At 38.7% G+C, this 24219-nt stretch overlaps 1 protein-coding gene across 2 annotated transcripts in view; it reads right to left on the reverse strand.

Annotated features, from left to right (window-relative positions):
- The window catches only part of ADGRA3 (adhesion G protein-coupled receptor A3), a 129743-nt gene that overhangs the window by 7785 nt on the left and 97739 nt on the right, over nt 1-24219 (reverse strand). For both annotated transcript variants that reach the window (XM_018049336.1, XM_018049337.1), the window contains 4 exons: nt 22772-22985; nt 22356-22564; nt 8471-8595; nt 7288-7411 (listed from right to left, as the gene is read on the reverse strand). In XM_018049336.1, coding sequence (XP_017904825.1) covers nt 7288-7411; nt 8471-8595; nt 22356-22564; nt 22772-22985 — 672 coding nt within the window. The remainder of the gene's footprint in view (nt 1-7287; nt 7412-8470; nt 8596-22355; nt 22565-22771; nt 22986-24219) is intronic.

Raw genomic sequence — 24219 nt, forward strand, 5'->3', positions numbered from 1 at the left:
TATTTTGGTAGTGTTGTGCAACACAGGGGATCTTAGTTCCCCAATCAGTGATTGAACCTACATCCCCTGCAATGGAAACATGGATTCTTAACCACTGGACCACCAGGGAAGTCCTCACAGTATCTTCTTCTTAAGCAGAAAAGTTGCTCCATGGTTCATACTAGCTTTACTCACTGCACTATAAAAGCAAAGCTTACAGATGCAAGTGGAACAAAAAGCATAAAATAACCCTCTGAGCTATCTGGAGTCACATCAGATGTTGTAAATAAAAATAATATAATTGGATTTGGTGCATAAAAACCAAAACATTCAAAACCAATCAATGATATTGACTCAAAATGATATCCTCTACTGTTTCTACAGTTTTCTCCGATGTAGAAGTCAAAAGAATGAGACAAGGCTGTAAATAAGCTTCAAAACACAAGTTAAAAATATTTTCAACACAGAAGGTGCAAGATGGAGAATGTTCTTGTTTTAGATCTAAGAGGTAAAACTCAATCTTTAGATTTTGAAGTGTTTCCTATGGCATTTCAAAATTTGCAGAGAAGTGTTCATACTTAAAAGATCCTAAAGCCTTCCAGTTAAACAATTATTGCCATAGTGGAATTTTAGGGGTCTAAAGGCACCTGGTAATAGTCACATAAGCAAATCACCAAATGTTCCATAAGAAAGAATAAAGGAGGCACTGAGATCTAGTCTAGCAGCAATGTGTTCCTATCTTTTGGAAAGAGTTGCTTCCTATTTTGGGATTCCCAGGCAGCTCAGCAGTAAAGAATTCACCTGCCAATGCAGGAGAAGCAAAGACGCATGTTTGATCCCTAGGTTGGGAAGATCTCCTAGAGAAGGGAATGGCAACCCACTCCAGAATTCTTGTCTGAAAAATCCAATGGACAGGGGAGCCTGGTAGGCTACAGTCCATGGGGTCACAAGGAGTTGGACACAATTGAGCACACATATGTGCTTCCTATTTTATTCTCCATCAGACACTAGGGCTATACTTGAAATATAACCTCACTGTCACAATTTTTGCCAAATAAATCAGATAAATGTGGGAAATTTGTAAATAGTTTGGAAATAATCTAATTTACAGGGCATGTAAATGGTTCATTAAATGCAACAGATTAGAACTTAAGAAAGTCACCTTACCTCAAGACATCAATTTTCAAAGCTACAAAATGGATACAAAAAATTATCCTGAAGTGTTGGACTTTATATGTTACCTATCCATAAACATTCACATACCAGAGACCAGACATTTTAACAGCTCAGTTTTTAACCACCAACAATACCTACAATAGTGCAGCATACACAGCAAGTGTGCAAAAAAAAAATCATCTTTAATATTCAGTCTGATATGAATATATATAAAAATTAAGAGCACCCACTACTGAATGCCTGCTATGTACGCCAAAATGTATTAGACAATTTTTTACGTGCTTCTATTTTATCCTCTTAGTGTCACAATTTGTTTAGTGCTACAGACAAGGAGATGGAGGCTGAAAGAAGTTAAATCATCCTCCAGAGGTCACATGGTCAGTGGTGGGGCAGCAACTCAAACTCAAAGCCTGCGACTCTTCTATTACATCATCCTTGTCCTCAATAATAAGAAGGCAGTGTTAAGGGTGGGGATTGGCAAGGAATACTCAAAGAGACCCATTTGAATCAGGGCTCTGCCACCCAAAGGCCCTAGACTTGGGGCAAGTTATTTCTGTTCTCTAAGACTCAATTTCTGTACTAATAAAATATGAGTAAGAATTACTTCCTAGGGTTAATGTGAAAGTTAAGATAACATACTTGCAGTAGCTGGCAAGTAGAAAGCTCTTAACATCCATGGATTGAATCTTTCCCTGTGTATCCTATGTGCCCCTGCAGCAGTCCTCTGGATAACGGAGACCAGAAGACACCTGAGAAGGTCAGCTGGCACAATAGTTAACAGATGAAATCATGGAGTGGTAGAGCAAGCAACACGGTGTCCTAAATATCTGCAGCCAAATCCTTTGACTGCATAGCTAGGAAACTAAGGACCAAAAACTAACGATCACACTGTTATCTGGCAGCACATCCTGACCCAGAACCCAGATCTCCTCCAAACCCTGCTGAGTCAACAGCCTCTCCTACTCTATCACTCAACTTCTCAGTTTCCCTTTGGCTCCTTCTGCAAAAGAAAGTTCAAGGCTAGAGCACGCACCCATGGCACCACCCAGAAAGGATGACGTACGAACCAGAGTGGGGAGTCCCTGGCTGGTGGGGCCTTTAATAACCTCAGCCATTACTTCAGGGAAGAAACTGCATTAGAACCTGCTCACACTATTTATAAAATACATGAGCTCTAAAAGGGAGATAGGCCAAAGACAACACTGATCACGTGCACGTAAGAAATGCGTGTAGAAAATGTACGCTTCAGGGTTCAGTTTTAGAGATGGAAGACGAGCCCACCTCATTATTTTGCAGAAGAAACGTGAAGCCCCTACTAGGTTAAGGGGCTTTCCAGGTGTCTAAGTAGGTAAAGAGTCTGCCTGAAATGCAGGAGACCCAGGTTTGATCTCTGGGTTGCGAAGATCCCCTGGAGAAGGAAATGGCAACCCATTCCAGCATTTCTTGAATGGGAAGTCCCATGGGCAGAGGAGATTGGCAGGTTCAGTCCATGGGGTCACAAAGAGCCAGACACAACTGAATGAACAAACCACCACCACTCGGTCTGTTCATGACGAACATGAGTCTGAGCAAGCTCTGGGAGTTGATGACGGACAGGGAAGCCGGGAATGCTGCAGTCCATGGGTCGCAAAGAGTCGGACATAAAGGAGCAACTGAAAGGAACTGAGGTTAACAGACGAGTCACACAGGCCGTTCTGGCAGACACAGCTGGCTACTAACTGAATGAGTATTAGAAAGATAAAGTGAAGCAAGTCATGTCTGAGTCAGAAATAATAAGAATGATGCTATGTCTTTCACAGAGGAAGACCATTGTAAAAAAAACAGAAGAAAACAAAATATGAAAACATCAAGAAGCCTGCCTGCCCCACACTTTTTCAGGTAATTCTTTACCTAATAGACATTCTGGAGGCCCTGAAAACTCAGTGCATTTTCCTATCCTTTTCATTCTAGAAATGGTATAAAATACCATTCAGCATGATGAAAGGCAGTCATTTCTACTATGGCCTCTTTCTGTTCATTTCCTTAGTGAAATAAATTTATGTGTCTACTTCCAGAAATCAATGAGTATTTTCAGACCGAATTGAGACTATTACCACCATTGTGTGTTGAGTACTCTAACAGTCTATGTTCAAAATAACTCCAGGGTTCAATGAGTTCTACTATTTGCAAAACAGAGGCCTTTCCTGTTCATTTACCTAGTATCTGCTGAGCACCTACTGTGCGTCAGGTCTTATACTGATTCCTGGATGAACACTGGTGAATCGAATTGGTATAATCCCCGTCCCTGTAGAGCTTCGAGTCCAGGGACAACAAATAGGTAAATGCCAGTCAATTACGCCAGTCAATTACAAAGTTTTGCAGGCACTATGGAATGTTAATCAGCAGCAGAGGATAATGAAGGGAAGAGGTGGAGGGACTACATCTCTAAAACAGTAAACTGAGACCTACAAAGTGGGAGTCACCCAGGTGAAGAAGGGAGAAAACAAAGAAAAGAGAAGCACTATCTTTTGCACGCGTATTAAGTTGATTTGGGATCAATTACCTAACTTCTTGTAGGCTTCAAACAAGTTTGATTTCAGATGTATAGTAATGGCCCTAATACAGGGGAATATTCTGCACAGCTAAGAGATAATTATACCAATAACCATCGTAATAATAGCTTACGTTACTGAGCACTTACTGTATACCTGGTACTCTGGAGTCATTTAATTCTCTCAACAATTCTTATATATACACACTCATACATATTTGAAACTGTTTTACATGAAGAAAATATTGGATTCATCATCAACCTTAGGTTAATGACACATTCTAATGACTGAGCCAAGCACACAAGCGTGGCCTGCCTTTATTTAGTTTCTTAAATAGTTGTTATTAATATGTCTATGAACCTATCAATAAGACAAAAGGCAAGATCTTGACAAAAGCCTGTATTAGCACATAAGAACCCCTTCACCCAAGGTAATCATCACCGTTTATCCTGTGTTTATCATCCCTTTGCTTTCTTTCATATACGGTTTTACTGTACCTACATATTTTCATTAAAAGTATGCTGTTTCATTTTAGTTATGTTTATCTTTATAAAGAAAAATATCAGGATGAATGTAATTTATGGGACTTAATTTTTTCACCTACATTCCTGAGACTGACTCACACTGCTGCGCCTTGCTGTAATTCATTAATTTTGACTCTTGCATAATATCACCATTTATTCATTCACTCTCTCAGTGATGGGCACTTGGGCTGCTTCCAGGCTTCTGCTACTGTGCAGAGTGCCGCTATGAATATTCACAGGCACTCACTCTAAGCCCTGTAGTGGGACTGTGGGAATGTTTACCTGTATAAGGTAAAGCCTCCCAGAGTCATCCGCTTACATTCCTACCCAGTATGTATAAAATATGTGGATCCACGTGTTCTTCAATACTTGGCACTGCCAGCCTTAATTTTTGCTGACAGAAAAGGCATAATATGGTAGCGATCTGAATTTGTATCTCCGTCACCACCAATGCCGTGTACCCTGGCCCTGTGTCTCTTCTGTTATGAAATGCCTGTCCCTCTCACCACTTCTCCAACTGGGCTGTTTGTGCCATTCTCACTGATTAGTTTTTAAAGTATATATTTTTTAATTCTAATGCTCTGTCAGTGGTTATGTATTGAGAATTCGTGCTGTGATATGCTGAGTCGCTCAGCCGTGTCTGACTCTTTGTGACTCCATGGACTGTACAGTCCAAGGAATTCTCCAGGCCAGAATACTGGAGTGGGTAGCCTTTCCCTTCTCCAGGGGATCTTCCCAACCCAGGGATTAAACCCAGGTCTCCCGCACTGCAGGCAGAGTCTTTACCATCTGAGCCACCAGGGAAGCCCATATGTACTGAGAATAGTGTCTTCTAATGTGGAACTTGTCTTCTCACTTTCCTTAGGAATCTTCATTTTTTAAAGAAAAAGATATTATTTTTAATTTAGTCAAAAGTACATCCTTTCTTTTCTAGTCATAGTTAAGAAATCCCTCCTTATCCCAAGGATTATGATATTTTCTAATATAAATTTTAACACTTTCATTTAGACTTGTAATATTTAATCTACCCAAAGCTGACTTTTTTAACATGGCATGAAGTACAGACCCACTTTAATCTTTTTTTCCACATAGATTTTCCCCAGCTCCCTTAACTGGACAATGGTCTGTCTTTACCTAGCTGATCAGACATGTGACATCTGTCTCATACCAAAGCTCTGTGTGGGTCTGCTTCCAAAGCTGCTATTCTACTGTGTTGGTCTGGTCAATTTATCTATCCCTACTCTGATGCACAGTTCTCATTCCAACAGCCTCAACAGTTTGGGTGATTAGAAGACTTCCTACTCCACTATTTTTCAGGAGTATCCTATCAATCACTGATCCTTCTTTACTTTCATATAAAGATCATTTTATTGAGTTTCATGAAAAATTCTCTTATCTACAGATTATTTAGGAGGAACTGCTACCTCTCTGACTTTAACTTTTCCTATCCTTGGACCTAGTGTATTTCTCCATTTATTTAGGTCTTCTTTAATATACACTAAAATTTTACCTGCAAATCTTGAATATTTTTTATTATTTCTAAGTACTGGATATTTTTTTGATACTACATAAATGTTACCTTTTCATTAATTATGTTTTCTCTTGGTTACGTTTCTGCATCCTAGCAGTACACTTCTGTATATTAAACTACATAAAAAAAAAAAACTATATACATAGGAAACTAAGCTTTCCTATTTTTCTAATAATTTATCTGTAAATTACTTTAGCTTTTCTAATGTAAACAGTCACATCATTTGATAACAACTCAATTATTATTCCTAACGTACAGGTGAGAAAATTGAGACACAGAAATGTTAAATATTGACATCAGGATCAAAGATAATTGCAGTCCTATGTTCACTGCAGTGTTACAACATTCCAGAATCGGAAACAATCTAAATGTCTATTGATAGATGAATGGATGAAGAAAACGTGGTGTATACATACAATGACATAAGTATTCAGTCTTAGAAAGCAAGAAGTCCTGTCACATACTGCAACATGAATGAACCTTGAGGATGTCATGTTAAATGGAATAAGTTAACCATGGAAGGAAAAGTACTGCATGGTTCCACTTATATAAGGTGTTTATGAAGTCAAGCTCACAGAGACAGAAGGTAGAATGGTGGGGCCAGGAGGTGAGGGGAAGGGATACAGGAGGTGTCCGTTTCGTAGGTCTAGTTTCAGCCACACAAAATGAAAAAGTTCTAAAGATCTGCTTGTATGATCTCCTCCTGTGCCTCTTAGCGGTCATCGCCAGTTACATATACACACACTTCCCATGTTCTTTGCCAGGTACAAACCCAGCATACATATATAACTTGCATGTCCTTAGAGTTAATCACCATACAACACACTTAGAAATTGGTTAAGAGGGAAGATCTCATTATATGCAATTTTTAAAAGTTGAACAAATTGCCCATGAAAACACTGGAAAAGCAGAACTGACATCCAAATCCATGTAGTCTGAACTGTGAATTTCTATGTGACACTGTTTGCTATGAGGCACACAGAAAATAATATGCAAATAAATACAATTTTATGTATTTCCTACTCATATATTAAGTTATACTATTAGAATACTGTTTACTAATGTTATATATGTAATCATTTACTTGAAATTAATAAGAGTTTAAGATTTTTAAATTCTTCATATTTACCATACCTAGGAAGTCTGTTTTTATATCTTATGGTTAAAATCTTTATAATTCCCATTTCCATAAACAGATAAAACAATTTTTAAAATCCTGTCAGAAAATGTTACTTCCTTCAGGTATATCAGAATTTTATACATTTTTTAAATTCAATGTTTGTCATTATAACAGACATAACAAGTAGCACAAAATTCCCAAAGATAAAAAGACAAGCTCCATAAGTCATACATCCAGTTGTAAAATTATAATTCAGAACTTGAAGTATACTGCTGAATTATTTAAGAAACATTCAGGTTAACGTTAATTAGCTAAAGAAAAAAAGCTTTAAAGAAACAGTTTTCCTTTTACAGCTAATGAAACGTATGAAATTACTTTTTAATACCAGTATATTTTTTTTTATTTTACTTTTTCACTTTGACTTACTGCTTGGCAGACGCTGGCATTTCTAGTTTGACTTATTCCTCCCACAAAGACCACACAGGTCAGAAAAATATGAAAGCACAAATTCACAAGCATGTGCCAGCCTTTGAGACTGATTCTAATTAAACTGTTGAAACAAAAGGGAAAAAATTAATAGTGGAGTTAATATACTTGAAGCTGGACATCTCCAAGTTAACATACCTAATTCATACAAGGCCAAATATAAATGTGTAAACATTTTATTAAAACATGCTCTCACACACACATACAGGTTTTGAGAAATCCCTCAACACAATACAATTTCTTAACATTTAACTTTATACACTAAAAAACACAAGTCAAATGGAACTACTACATCCACTAAAGGCTATACAAATTCTAAATAATAAGAAATATGTCCACTTTTGTTAGTTATGATGTCTTATGACAGATGGATTACTTGTTTGCTTCCCAGAAATTTCTGCAAGGTGCCAATCTCTATTTTTCCTGACCTACTAGAATAACACGGTCTAAACAACCAATGCATTTCCTCGTGGCCTTTCATAATGAAACGCTCAAGTCTTTCTTTTTCAAATCAAAATCTCCTTGTTTCTTAACTAAATGTCAAGAAATGTCATATATGTCCAGCTTAAAGAGGAAAATACATTCTAGCAAAACCTCTTGAAAGTGTATTTCTGCTTAGCAAATCCCTTCAGTTCATTATATCTTACCATAAAATAAAAATTTCTGTACCTTTGCCTCTAATTAACAAAAACCATATCCCACACTTAAATGCCACAAGCTTTCTTAAATGCCATTTGTAAAAGAGACTATCCCAACAGGCAAAAATTTATGAAAATAGAAATAATACCACAGTCTGGTTCTGGAAGACACCTCTGCAGGTAACCAGGCTCCACTTTACCTCACCCTCATGCCCCACTCCCCAACACACACTTCCCAGGTTCTTTGCCAGGTACAAACCCAGCAGGATGACTGGATGCTACAGAAGATGAGTTTATTACCACGTGCACTTATTATTTATGTCTCGACTTGCATGAAGAAGGCCTGGAGATACTCTGAAGTAACTGCCCTTACTTTGGAAGGACAGCATGGTATTAAATTAGGTATAAAATTAGGATAAAATTTTATCCTAATTAAATGTGAAACCATGTCCACAGGTCTCTGCAGTCTCAGTTTCATCTCTTACCTGTGATGGTATATGTAACTGGCGATGACCGCTAAGAGGCACAAGAGGAGAACAGCAGCAGTCGTGTAGACCACAGGGTGCAGGAGATGGGCTGCCTGGGTATAGAGTTCGGATCCCGTCAGATCCTGAAGGGAGAATGAAAGCATTATTCTAGGAATGCTCCTCTGGACAGAGTTGTTGGGATTTTCTCAGGGGCTAAAATATACCGATAAAGAGAACTCTGGCCCTTGGATCTCTTCATTGTATCCAAGGGCTGCTTCATGTTATTTCCCTCACCCATTACTATGCCCTCCTAGCTTGCACGGTGTTAACTACTCATGTAGTATGTACAGACACATACATGCACACATACACTCTTCTTACCAAAGACCATCTGCTTTATAAATGTGAACACTGACTCTCCTTTGAGGGTAGTGGAGAGGGAAAGCAGTGATTTAGAAGGCCAACCACAGACTTCAGCCTTTCTAATGCCCTTGGCTTCCGTGATGGTTCAGATGGTAAAGAATGCAGGAGACCCAGGTTCGAATCCTCGGTCAGGAAGATCCCCTAGAGAAGGGCATGGCAACCCACTCCAGTATTCTTGCCTGGAGAATCCCATGAACAGAGAAGCCTGGAGGGCTACAGTCCATGGGGTTGCAGAGTCAGAAGTGACTGAGCGACTAACACTTGACTTTCACCCAACGTGTCACTCTGCACATTCACCAGCTAATAAGGTACAAGACAGCAGTATCTCCAAGTCAACAGAGCCTAACCTCCCACAGTCAAGTTCAACAAATATGAATGGACCAGACACTGTACAAAGGACAGCGATGTAATGCTAACCCATGATTCTTGCTCTTGAAGAGCTGAGAAGTCACAGGGTCCTCAGACACACAATGAGATCACAACAATGTTTGATCAACATAAGGGCAGCCCTGTGACTGAGAGCTTAGAGATCAAATATCAGTAATAATAAATAATAGCAGATCACTCACAGAGCATTTATCATAAACCAGGCACTGTGCCAGCACCCTACACAGAATAACCTATAAACTAGGTATATCGTTACTCCCATTTTATAGCTTGAAAAACTGAGGCACAAAGAGGTTAAGGGCTGGGAAGATCCGATCTGAAACAGTTTGTGGCTGCCAAGGCTCTGCTCCCTAAAACAAAGCAGACAGTGACTTCCTAAAATGAAAACATCATTTACCTGAAGCCTTCATTCCTGACAAAGCACTGGGGCAGGCTTGGAAGATGTCTCTCCCGGACACCAAGCCAGACAACCAGGTTGTCAGGAGACAAAGCCGCAGATTCACCAGCTCGTCACCAAATTCTCTTTTCTAAACCGATTCTGAAAGCTACAACATGACAGCTGGACGTGGGAAGGAGTTCACAGTGGGATGCACCTCTACTCAGGGAGTTATTAAGATTAATTCTTGAAACTAGAAAAACCGAGATGATGAAGACAGGAAGGAATGGGTGACTGACACTGAAGATGGCTCAACGGAAGAGGAGGAGGGAAGGAAGCAGCATGTTTTCCTGGGAAGAGTCAGTGGTCAACTCTGTATAGTAACACATCCAGAAAGATCTATCCGAACACCTTCACAAGTCCCTCACGTTAACAAATGACTAACAGAGGCCACAAAGCCTGACAAAAGTCAGAGTTAATGAGAAACTGGAGGTACAACAGGGGAAATTCCACTCCAGCCGACAGTCAGGAGTCACAAGCGGGTGTCTCATCTACGTATTTGATAAATGCCAGCTGCGTGACCACCATGGCCAGGCACTATGCCAAGTACCAGGTATTCAGGGAAACACAGGATCTCTTGGGGGCTGACAGTCTATAAACTAAGACCTGAAAGGGAAAATACAAGACAGAAACCTACAGCCACCATTCTGAACAACATGTCCTTGTAAGATGCCCATGGTCTATCGTATACAGTTTCAACATATCAGTACTTGCATTCTGCTAAAAATCCAGAATGTTAGAAGAGAAATTCAAAGAAGATCGGGGCAATGAGAGCCATTTAGACGCTGGCTGGAGTAGACATATTCTCCCTCATTTCTATGAAAAGCTTCTATTCCCATGGAGAATAAATAATTGAGGACAAACTTTCAGTGTCTAGGATGTGGTTCTTCACTCTTTCTGTGCACTGCCTGCTTTCCAATCCTTCAGGAAATGTTCAAAGAATACTTTGTCACCACTAGCTGAATGATCTGGGGCAGTTACCCCAGTAAAACGGAGACACCACAGTCATCTCATCTGGCAAAGTATGGGGAAGGGGCAGAACCTGTGTATGCCTGCCTTCCACAGGCCTTTGCAGAGAATAACAAAACACAGGTGGCTGAATAATATCCAACAAAACATCAGACAAACTGCCAGTTCAGTTCAGTTGCTCAGTCATGTCCAACTCTCCGTGACCCCAGGAATTATAGCACACCAGGCCTACCTGTACATCACCAACTCCCAGAGTTCACTCAAACTCATATCCATCGAATCAGTGATGCCATCCAGCCATCTCATCCTCTGTCGTCCCCTTCTCCTCCTGCCCCCAATCCATCCCAGCATCAGAGTCTTTTCCAATGAGTCAACTCTTTGCATGAGGTGGCCAAAGTACTGGAGTTTCAGCTTTAGCATCATTCCTCCCAAGGAACACCCAGGGCTGATCTCCTTTAGAATGGACTGGTTGGATCTCCTTGCAGTCCAAGGGACTCTCAAGAGTCTTCTCCAACACCAGAGTTCAAAAGCATCAATTCTTCGGCACTCAGCTTTCTTCACAGCCGAACTCTCACATCCATACATGACCACTGGAAAAACCATAGCCTTGACTAGATGGACCTTTGTTGGCAAAGTAATGTCTCTGCTTTTCAATATGCTATCTAGGTTGGTCATAACTTTCCTTCAAAGGACTCAGCATTTTTTAATTTCATGGCTACAGTCACCAACTGCAGTGATTTTGGAGCCCCCAGAAATAAAGTCTGACACTGTTTCTACTGTTTCCCCATCTATTTCCCATGAAGTGATGGGACCAGATGCCATGGTCTTCGTTTTCTGAACGTTGAGCTTTAAGCCAACTTTTTCACTCTCCTCTTTGACTTACATTTTTTACAATATTTATGGTTAAAACAATTCAGTTTTTTCAAAAGCTAATGAATGTGACATAGCATGAGCAGGAAGCTGGATGTTGACACAGAAGCTCCAGACTGTTAAAACTCCAAAGCAGTCCAGGAGGAAGGAGCAAGCACTACTGACTGCGGCACAGGGGCATTTTTGTTGTCACAAGAAACAGATATTTCCAAAGGAAAGAGAACCCCTGGCAGGGTGTGAAGAGCCAGAGAGTTAGGAGCTCAGGCTTGGCAGGCCAAAGGCAAAATTGAGGCTATTATGCAGGTACTTATTAACCACTTAAAATATAACCTTTAAAACTTGGAAACCACTTCTAGCTTTCCAGCATTTAGAACATCAAACAACCAAATGAGAGCTGACTGGAACAGGCCTGTGGATCAAATATTTGCCAGGGATTGCAGACGCCCTTCCTGGTGTAAAGGAGACAAATCAAGTTAATAAAAATTTGATCTTGTATCTTGATGACAAAATATAAGAGAATTTAAGGCCATATAAGACAACTGAGGAGATCAGGATAGGAAAAAAGTTAAGAGAAGTTAAAGACTAATACAAAAGAGGTAAAGTAGAAATCTTAAGTCAAAATTATTTTCAATTATATCCATCAACAAATAGAGGCAGGCTTTGTGATACTGTAACAAAAACATAGGTGAAAGGAGTCCACAAGTACAGATTTCCAAATATAGAATAAATGAAGCCCTGGCGATGCAACATTCAGCAAGGGACTACAGTTAATAATACAGAAGTTTGAAAGCTGCTCAAAGAGTAAAGCTAGTTTTTACCATAAGAGAAGAAAGCTGTAACTGCATACTGATGGATGTTAACTAGACTTATTGTACTGATCATTTTGTACTATACACAAATACTGAATCATGACATTGTATACCTGAAGCTAATAAAATGTTGTATGTCAACTATACCTCTACTGAAAAAAATCTACCTGTTCAGGGAGACACATATCAAGATTTCAATCTCTTTAATTTCACAGAAACCCATGATTCTTGCTTTTATTCTCTTTTTATAAATGAAATCACTTCCATTACAAAAAAATTACCAAATACATTGTCCAAATGGCCACTAGGAGATACCCATGGAAGAAAAGTAAAAAGTGTCATTCACATTCGCAATACAGTGATACATAAAATAGGAAAAGTCTGCCTCTGGTGCTTATTCAACCACAGTCTATCACTAAATGGTGATCTTAGTCACACTTACATATGGTGCAAAGTTTAAGAAAGGGCTTCCCAGGTAGGACTAGTGGTAAAGGACCCACTTGCCAAAGCAGGAGACATAAGAGACGTGTGTTCAATCCCTGGGTCAGGAAGATCCCCTGGAGGAGGGCATGGCAACCCACTCCAGTCTTCTTGGAAACTCCCATGGACAGAGGAGCCTGGTGGGCTACAGTCCATAGGGTTGCAGAGTCGGACACAAATGAAGTGTTATTACTACTACTACTAAGTTTAAGAAAACAGGCCAGAAAACGGAAAGTAAAGTTCACCAAAATAAACTGCACCAATTCAGAGAATATTAAAACATGTAAAAGTGTGTTAAAAACTGCAAAAGTACTTATTATTAAGGAACCAAATAAATGGAAGAAGAGCTTTTGAAATTTTTATTAACCTGATAGAGATTCATACATTTACAATAGCTTTAGCCTGAAAATTACTAAACATAAAATCACTAGCAGTTTTAAATAATTCATTGGCATCACATCAATAATAATTATAAATTAATTATGGTTTAAACTCATCAAGATCTAAACAATGGAAGGAAGACCAAAGAAAAACATCTCAGTTTCCCTCTGTTTGTCAGAGTATAAGTATTTTTAAAAGAGTTTGACAATAAAATAAAATTTTAGAATAGATTTAAAATAAAAAATGTCTTTAAAAAAACTGAGACCATGTCTCTTTCTTTTAATTTTTCCCCTAAGAAACAAGGAATAATTTCAAGATTTTAATCCTCCTAACACACACCATACACGAACGTCAGTTCCAGTTGAATCACAGACCTAAATGTGAAAGATAAAACATATTTAAATCTTCTACCTGCCCCTTCAGAAACCTATATGCAGGTCAGGAAACAACAGTTAGAACTGGACATGGAACAACAGACTGGTTCCAAATAGGAAAAGGAGGACGTCAAGGCTGTATGTTGTCACCCTGCTTATTTAACTTCTATGCAGAGTACATCATGAGAAATGCCAGACTGGAAGAAGCACAAGCTGGAATCAAGATTGCCGGGAGAAATATCAATAGCCTCAGATATGCAGATGATACCACCGTCATGGCAGGAAATGAAGAGGAACTAAAGGGCTTCTTGATGAAAGTGAAAGAGGAAAGTGAAAAAGTTGGCTTACTCAACATTCAGAGAACAAAGATCATGGCATCTGGTCCCATCACTTCATGGGAAATAGATGGGGAAACAGTGGAACAGTGTCAGACTTTATTTTTGGGGGCTCCAAAATCACTGCAGATGGTGACTGTAGCCATGAAATTAAAAGACACTTACTCCTTGGAAGGAAAGTTATGACCAACCTAGATAGCATATTCAAAAGCAGAGATATTACTTTGCCAACAAAGGTCCGTCCAGTTGAGGCTATGGTTTTTTCTGTGGTAATGTATGGATGGGAGAGTGGACTGTGAAGAAAGCTGAGCGCCGAAGAATTGATGCTTTTGAACTGTGGTATTGGAGAAGACTCTTGAGAGTCCCTTGGACTGCAAGGAGATCCAACCAGTCCGTTCTAAAGGAGATCAGCTCTGGGTGTTCCTTGGAAGGAATGATGTTAAAGCTGAAACTCCAGTACTTTGGCCACCTCATGCAAAGAGTTGACTCATTGGAAAAGACTCTGATGCTGGGAGGGATTGGGGGCAGGAGGAAAGGGGGACGGGAGAGGATGAGATGGCTGGATGGCATCACTGATTCGATGGATATGAGTCTGAGTGAACTCTGGGAGTTGGTGATGGACAGGGAGGCCTGGCATGCTGCTATTCATGGGGTCACAAAGAGTCAGACACGACTGAGCAACTGAACTGAACTGAAGGCAAATAAAGGACAATAACTTCATAATTTGGCGGTAAGCAAAGACTTCTTAAATAGGACATAAAAACCACTAACTACTAAAAAAAATTTAGAAAAATTAGAAACTCTGCTTATAAAAAGACAACATTAAGAAAAAGAAGAAAAAAGGCATGCCCACAGACTAAATGTTTATGTCACCCAGCTAAAATTCACATGTTGAAACCTAACCTCCAATGTGATATTATCTTGAGTTGGTGCCTCTGAGAGGTGATTAGGTCATGAGGGTGGAGCCCTTATAAACAGAATTAGTGTCCTTTTATATATTTTTTTTAATTTTTATTTTTACTTTATTTTACTTCACAATACTGTATTGGTTTTGCCATACATTGACATGAATCCGCCCACAGGTGTATGTGAGTTCCCAATCCTGAACCCCCCTCCCACCTCTCACCCCATATCATCTCTCTGAATCATTCCCGTGCACCAGCCCCAAGCATCCTGTATCCTGTTAGTGTCCTTTTATAAAAGAGATACCTGAGAGTTCCCCTGCCCCTTCCACCACAAGAGTATACAGAGAAAGGACAGCATTTATGAAGCAGGAAGCAGGGCTTCACTAGACGAAGAATCTGCTAGCTTCTTGATCATGGACTTAAGCCTCCAAAACTGTTGAGACCAGCTCGACAAGCAGGGGTTTTGAAAGTATGATACGGCGAGAGAATGAAAAACAAGACACAAGAATTTAGAGAAAAACAAAGATCAGGGGACCAATACTGCTCCAAGGTGAAGGTGCTGAAACTGAATCCAAGTCAGCTTTATTATACTTTCAGCTGTGAATGAAAGAATAAGTGGGGAATTAAACTATAACTCATGAGGCCTTCAGGGCCAAAAAACAAAATGATTATTAACCATTGAGTAATTAGGAAACAGTAATCAATAACAAATCAGTCACTAAGACTAATATTTTTATCTACAGATTTTTCACCAGATACGTAAAACATGTGACTCTGAGACGCCAGCTGAGAAACAGTCTGGGGTCAGTTTTCTGACATCAGGATCATATCTTGTTTTCAAGATTATGAACTGTTCTCTCTGGACTTGTTCCAAGAGTTTCATGCCTTATAGCATCCAGTTTATCAATAATTATAAATTTCTTCTGCAGCCCTTGCCAGGGCCTGCTGTTTTTTTAATTCTTCCTGTCTCCTACAAAAACTATGGTAAAAAAATTTTTTTTCTTCTGTTTATAAATGACCTAGTCTTTGATATTCTGTTGTAGCAGCCTGAACTGACTAAAACAAGTCATGAACTGGGAGAAGATTTTTGCAACACATAAATCTAACAAAGAGCTCCTATTCAGAGTTCATGAAGAATTCCTATAAGCCAGTAAGATAACAACAGACAATCAAATTAAAAATCTGTAAGATTTGAGCAATAACTTCACAAAAGGGCTACCCAAACTGTAATATGAAAATGAAGAGGTACTCAATATTATCAGTTACTACAGAAAAACAAAATTTTTTAAAAAATTTTTATCTTATTTAAATTTTAAAAAATTTTAAAAACTGAAAAAACTTAAAAAATTAAAACCACAATGATCTATCACAGCACAGCCACCAGAAGACCAAAACTAAAGATTGAAAATACCAAGCACTGGGAAGGATAGAGAGCAATTAACACTCATTACTGGTGAGACTATAAACCAATAAAACCAGTTTGATCAACTGCACAGCATTACTTCTCACAGCATACAGATGCCTACAACTTAGCAATTCCAATCCTGTATGCACACATCCATCAAAAAACATGTTCCTAAATTATTTTGTTGTTGTTGTTCAATTACTCAGTCGTGTCTGACTCTTTGCAACCCCATGGACTGCAGCATGCCAAGCCTCCCTGTCCTTCACTATCTCCCGGAGTTTGCTCAAACTCATAATCATTGAGTCAATGATGCCATCCAACCATCTCATCCTCTGTCACCTCCTTCTCCTCCTGCCTTCAATCTTTCCCAGCATCAGGGTCTTTTCCAATGAGTTGCCTCTTCACATCAGGTGGCCAAAGTATTACAGCTTCAGCTTCAGTCCTTCCAATAAATATTCAGTGTTGATTTCCTTTAGGATTCATTGGTTTGATCTTCTTGCTATCCAAGGGACTCTCAAGAGACCTCTCCAGCACCACAGTTCAAAAATATTATCAATTTTTTAGGACTCAGACTTCTTTATGATCCAACTGTCACATCCATACATGACTACTGGAAAAACCATAGCTTTGACTAGACAGACCTTTGTCAGCAAAGAGATGTCTCTGCTTTTTAATTCACTGTCCAGACTTGTCATAGCTTTCCTTCCAAAAAGCAAGTGTCTTTTAATTTCATGACTGCAGTCACCATCTACAAATATTTACAACAGCTTTTTCTTGATATCTAGAACGTCACAACAACTCAAAAATCCATCAATGCACAAATTCTGATATGTTCATACTATAGCCTGTGTGTATGCCAAGTCACTTCAGTCGTGTCCGACTCTGTGACTCCATGGACTATAGCCCACCAGGCTCCTCTGTCCACGAGATTTTCCAGGCAATAATACTGGAGTGGGTTTCTATGCCTTCCTCCCGGAGATCTTCCTGACCCAGGGACTGAACCCATGTCTCTTACATCTTCTGCATTGGCGGTCAGGTTCTTTTACCACTAGCATCACCTGGGAAGCCCACAGAATGGCCTACTATGAAGGAAAAGGAAAAAACAATAACCTGCTACCACATGTAAAAACAAAGATGAATATCACAGACATATGATGGGAAAGAAACCAGACGCAAAGAGTGCAAGCTGTACAATTCCAATTATACAGAATTAAAGAGCAGATGAAACTTATCTAGTGATACACATCAGAAGGCTATTTCTTCAAATGACAGTGAAAATTTACTAGAAAGAAACGTATCAGAGCTTCTGAGTGCTCAAATAAAAGAATTTTACCTTGATGGCAGCTAAACATGTAGGTTTACAAGTAAAAATATCATTAAACTATATAGTTAAGATCTGTGAACATCGATCAATAGCTCAATTTAACAAAAGAAGGAAAAGTTTTGGTTTCCCTTTGATTATTAATTCTACTTCAGATAATTTATGATACAGATTTTCTAATGTGTAAAATCATTCTATACACAGAAATTATTAGAAACAAACAATACAGAGGAACGCCCAAATAAATGATGGTGAGGTCATAAAGTAATATTCAGAGACAAAAAAGAATGAGAAAGCTCTCTAACACTGATAAGGAAGTTTTCAGAAAGGAAATTCAGTAGTGGGATTAAGAAGACATTTGTGGAGTTTGAACTCCAACTCCACACTAACTACCTGTGTCAACCTAGTCATGGTCCTTCACTTCTCTATGCCTTGGTTTCTCCATCTGTAAACTAGGGGTGATAACAGTAGCACCACATTTTATGATGTGGCTATGATGACCAAATAGGTTAATTGTAGGTAAAGATTTAAGAGAACTCGGTGCATTAAGTACTTAATAAAAATTAACCACTGTCATCACTACCCTCATATCATCCTAAGAATATCACCAACACAAGGCAGCAGCATCAGTGTTAAGATATATTGTTCCATGGTTATCATCATCCTTATATAAGATATACTGCTTCATGGAAACAAGCATGGTTTAGAATGTTTGTAGCATGCTACCTTCTTATAAAAATGTAAGAAAATAGGATCATGTATTCATTTCATTGTAACATATGTTAAAGTCCTTTAATAATGTATAAAAAAAAACTATTAAGGGTTATCTATTCTGTGGAGATGACACCACCCTTATGGCAGAAAGTGAAGAGGAACTAAAAAGCCTCTTGATGAAAGTGAAAGAGGAGAGTGAAAAAGTTGGCTTAAAGCTCAACATTCAGAGAACAAAGATCATGGCATCTGGTCCCATCACTTCATGGGAAATAGATGGGGAAACAGTGGAAACAGTGTCAGACTTTATTTTTTGCGGTTCCAAAATCACTGCAGATGGTGACTGTACCCACGAAATTAAAAGACGCTTACTCCTTAGAAGAAAAGTTATGACCAACCTAGATAGTACACTCAAAAGCAGAGACATTACTTTGCCAAGAAAGGTCCGTCTAGTCAAGGCTATGGTTTTTCCAGTGGTCATGTATGGATGCTAGAGTTGGACTGTGAAGAAAGCTGAGCGCCGAAGAATTGATGCTTTTGAACTGTGGTGTTGGAGAAGACTCTTGAAAGTCCGTTGGACTGCAAGGAGATTCAACCAGTCCATTCTAAAGGAGATCAGCCCTGGGTGTTCTTTGGAGGGAATGATGCTGAAGCTGAAACTCCAGTACTTTGGCCACCTCATGCAAAGAGTTGACTCATTGGAAAAGACTCTGATGCTGGGAGGGATTGGGGGCAGGAGGAAAAGGGGACGACACAGGATGAGATGGCTGGATGGCATCATCGACTTGATGGATGTGAGTTTGAATGAACTCCGGGAGTTGGTGATGGACAGGGAGGCCTGGTGTGCTGCAGTTCATGGGGTCGCAAAGAGTTGGACACAACTGAGCAACTGAACTGAACTGAACTGACTCTTTGAAGAAGAGACAATAGTGTGTCAGGAGTTTAATTTCTCACTGTACATTGGTGGTTTAGTGGTGGTTTAGTTGCTAAGTCATGCCCGACTCTTGCAACCCCACGGTCATTAGTCCGCCAGGCTCCTCTGTCCATGGGATTCTCCAGGCAAGAATACTGGAGTGGGTTGCCATTCCCTTCTCCAGGGGATCTTCCCAACCCAGGAATCGAACCTGGGTCTCCTGCATTGCAGGCAGATTCTTTACCAACTGAGCTACCAGAGAAGCCCTTGGTAAATGAAAGAAGAGTAAATGAAACCAGTTTGTCTTGGAAAAAAACTAGAGATGTAAAAACAAATGAGTGCTCTCTGGTTTCATGTTTCTAGGTGAATACAGTAACAAAGGAGAATCAAGATATAGTGGTTATTTTATCTTCACTATAATACCAATTAAGTAGTAAGTACTACCATGAATAGTCTGGCCCTCCTCATTCAGTTTTATTTGTTCCCTACTGACCTCTGGTCAATTGGTTATTTCTGATCACATAATTCAAACAAACTCAATTTCTACCTAACTTTTTCCTCTGAGAACTTACAATATAAATGGTTATTGTAGGATGCCTACTGAGCTATGTTATCTGTCTAGAACTATGAATATCTATTTGAGATTTAAAAACAAATATATTATTTTCATTTCACTTTCTAAACACACATTTTTTTTTTTAAACCACAGCAGGGAAAGTTTTATGAGCTAGCTGCCAATAAAGGAATTTAGACTTGCTAAATAAAATCCTACATTAAAGCAGTTCTCCAAAAAAAATAAGAATAATAATAGGATTTTATCTATTATTCAAAACAGTGCCAGGTAAAGAAAAAAAGACGTTGACTTCCAATTTCTAAAGCTATGTTTTCTAACTCAGATATGACTTTATTTAAGAGTAGGTATGATTTCATTAACTTTTCCTTCACATTTCATCAGCAACTCTAAAAACGCCATACAGTTTTGTCAACAATTTCAGATCCTTTTCACCTTGCTACCTCTAGGTGGCACAGTTATATTTAAGAAAAGAGAAAGGATATTCTTTGAAAATAGAAAAAAAAATCTTAGTGCTGTCTTTTAGCTTTAAGAATTGTGTATTACATTTTTTAAAAGATTAAAAGTATGAAAGATAAAAGAATAGCTTATTTCTTCAAGAAAAGGATTATACTAATTTAAACTGTGGAGAAGAACAGCTAGGAAGTTCAAAAATAGATATTTTAACTGGTATTAAATAAGTTTCACATGGTACAGTATCATGTCTTGAACACTGAAGCTTATAAAATGCGTTTTGTTGTGTTTGCATTTCATTTCTCTTGCCCAACTTTTTCTAGGTAACTACTAAAAAATTTTCAAATGATGCTATATCTCTTATTTCTCCTTCAGTACTTCTCAGTTCCACGTTACTTTATAATCAAAACCTGAATGAGAAAACACTTTTAAACTGAAAGAGCAAATGCTTCATATTTTAATTACTGCTTCAAGCATTCTTTGAAAGCTGACTACAAAACAATAAAATGTGAACTTACAGAAATCAGACTTAGACTTACAGAACTCAAACATCTATTTGTGAAGAGAATCCTATACTATTAACACTAAACTCAAAAGGACAGACGACTTAGTCAAAACAGCTGAGTTCCTTCCTAGTGTAGACCCCACCCACTGCCTGCTGGGTTAAATAACACACACATTAATCCTTCTGCCCTGCCTGATAATCTACTTACTCCTCCATCTGTTCGGGACACTAGGTAGGTAGCCTAATTTGAGGAGCAAAGAGAAAACCAAAATATAGAGCTGAAGAAAATCTACTCCAATTAAAGTATGCTTTAAGACCATTTCCAGTGAAAATGCTCTTTTGTAGTTTTAAGAAAAGAAAATTCACTTAGAGTAAAATATATCATGTTTCAAGATTATGTGGTGCTTTGATAAAATATTATCTAGATAACAGATTCAGAGCTGGTGGCAGAAATCAAAACGTAGGCATCCTCACTCCCAGGCTAGCCTCAAGCCATTGCTAAGAAATGTCCTTCATATTCATCAGTAATTTCTTCCGCTCTGCTCTAAATGCATGTATACATGCTTCAGGATGTTAGTATCTTAGAATAACCACAATATGCAATAAAAACTAGTACAGCTAATTTCATAATTATCAACTCAGAGATCAGCTTCACATAAATGATTCATTAATAAAAGATACGTTAATAACTAGCTATTTCACAAAAGATTAATAAATAGAAAAATAGTAAATAACAGAAAGCATTAACTTGATTAGCATTAAAATTGAAGACATTTGTGTCAGCGCTGCTGCTGGCAGCAACTAAACTGAAATTATCACCATTACTCTAAATACAAAAGGAATCTAAAAAATTATGATGTGTAGTGGGATGAGGCACTAAATAACTAAGTAGGAAAATCTCTCACTATTCATTGTGTGAACATGAAAGTGTTAGTCGCTCAGTCGTGCCTGACTCTTTGCTACCCCATGGACTGTAGCCCTCCAGGCTCCTCTGTCCACGGAATTCTCCAAGCAAGAATACTGGAATGGGTATCCATTCCTTTCTCCATGGGATCTTCTTGACCCAGGGATCGAACCCATATCTCTTGCATTGCACTCAGATTCTTTACCATCTGAGCCACCAGGGAAGCCCCATTCGTTGGGTGAAGAAAGTGAAAGTGAAAGTTGCTCCGTCTTGCCCAACTCTTCATGACCCCATGGACTATATGGTCCATAGAATTCTCCAGGCCAGAATACTAGAGTGGGTAGCCTGGCCCTTCTCCAAGGGACCTTCCCAACCCAGGGATCAAACCCAGGTCTCCCACATTGCAGGCGGATTCTTTACCAGCTGAACCATCAGGGAAGCCCTGTTTACTGTGTATCTTTGGGCAAATGAATCACTCTTGATTAAGAGTTGGACAGCATGTTTCCAAATTTTAAGGTCAAGGTCTAGTTGAATTGACTGGCTTAAAGTTTACTGAAAATTCCCATACATTTCACTTAGTAGTAACTCAATTTCCCTTTAAAATCAGAATGACACCAAATGTCACCTCTTCCTTAATTAAGGGAGCAATTCATGTTAAAAGTTAAAAAAAATCTTCATTTGAGCTTAACTATGCATAGGGAAGAAATTCGAATGCTTAGTGTTTACGCATTAACATTAACAACTGCCATACCATTAAAACTGCATAGTTACTAAGGGAGTAGCACTGAATGGTAGTGATATTTTCATCCGAATAGAGTATATGGCACCCATCGGACTTCCAGCCTCCTTGTCCATTCAGCAAGTCGAAATCCCACTGGGCAGCCACAGCATCTGCTCCATGCGCTATTCGACGCAGCGTCACATTAACGGGGATGTGGTGGGTATCAATGTTCACACCATCTGGAGGAAATGGGAAATAAAAATATTTCTGAAACAAATTTCATGAACAATTAAATGTCAACATACACGAATGGGCATCTGCAAATATCTTTTTTTCTCTAGTGACTCATTAAAATGAGAAGGAACAAAAATAAGCATCTTTAGGAACAGCGAATGATCGAGTCGTGCTGTCCAGTGATTACAGGAGGACATATGCCACAGACAAACCTATTTTGGTGAGAATCACGGGGGTAACCACTGTACGCCGCTTTCCATCATCAGCCAAATTTGTTGAATTCCCAGTGGCCGGAAAAAGCTTTCCATTGCGGAATGCGATGAGCTGCAGCTTATAGAGAGAGTCATCACTTGGTCTGACTTCTCTTTTTTGCTTTGGTGAGAAAAGGGAAGGAGGAAGCTGAATAGAAGCCTCCACAATAGTGTTCTGAAAATATATTTAAAAAAGAAAAAACAGAAACATAGAAGAGTTGACATCTTAGTAGGTTAAAACCAGAAACATTTTAGACAGTTATGAATACTGACTAGTTACATGCTGAGTACAGGTTTTAAATATGTGAGTGAGATTTAGTAGTTAAAACAATTTATTCATTAAGTGAAATGCCTTAAGATCATATAACAGCATAGAACAAAAGCAGAAGAAAATAAAGAGAAACGCAAACTCTATTTCAAAGCATTAAAGTAGTAAACAAGGGATTATTTCAAAGTGAATTTTCCCCTGATACTGTATACTGCTGAAGTAAACTGCATTAAACAGAACAAGATCTCAGCAATCACTCTGCCTATGAATTTTACAATGACAAAATATGGTGAATGAGCACAAAGGGAGCATATCACAAATGTGAGTATAATTAATTTGGGCTTATGAAACTTTAAGGTGATTCATGATAGATTCCGACTGTCAAAGAACAGAAGAAATTATACAAAAACATAACAGAACTTTAGACTCAGAAACACATTAGGTTTACAAAAACACAGTTACAAAGAGGAACAAGTGAAAATGCTGGCTGGGCACTAAATGTTCTTCAGATTTCTTTATTAGGGATTTTTAAATTATAAATTATTCAGCATTTAATGAAAAATAAATCTGTACACCAAGGAGGCAAATAATAATCTAAAAACTTCCCTATTTTAAGGACTCATCACAGAGCCTTTCTCTTGGCACCAACCTCTCTCTCCAACCCAATGCTCATGATGCCAACAGAATTTCCTCTCCAACAAATCTGTTATTATTTCGTTCAAGTAACACCTTGGCTCCCAAATGTTTAGAAAATACAGCCAAAAATTCTTAAGTATGCCATATAATTTGGCTAAAATCCTTTCCTCAAATTCATCTCCTAACACTCCCTACACCACAACCTATGACTAGGCCACAGTGAGTTTATCACTTTTTTTTTTGGGGGGGGGGTGTCACATTGACAGAAAAATATATACATATATATATTTAATTTATTTATTTTAATTGGAGGTAATTAGTTTACAATATTGTAGTGGTTTTGCCATACATTCACATCAATCAGCCATGGGTGTACACGTGTTCCCCATCACAATCCCATCCCTCAGGGTCATCCCAGTGCACCAGCCCTGAGCACCCCGCCTCATGAATCGAACCTGGACTGGCGATCTGTTTCACATATGATAATACACACGATTCGAGTTGA

Source organism: Capra hircus, chromosome 6, assembly GCF_001704415.2.
Source record: "Capra hircus breed San Clemente chromosome 6, ASM170441v1, whole genome shotgun sequence".
Taxonomy (NCBI): Eukaryota; Metazoa; Chordata; class Mammalia; order Artiodactyla; family Bovidae; genus Capra; species Capra hircus.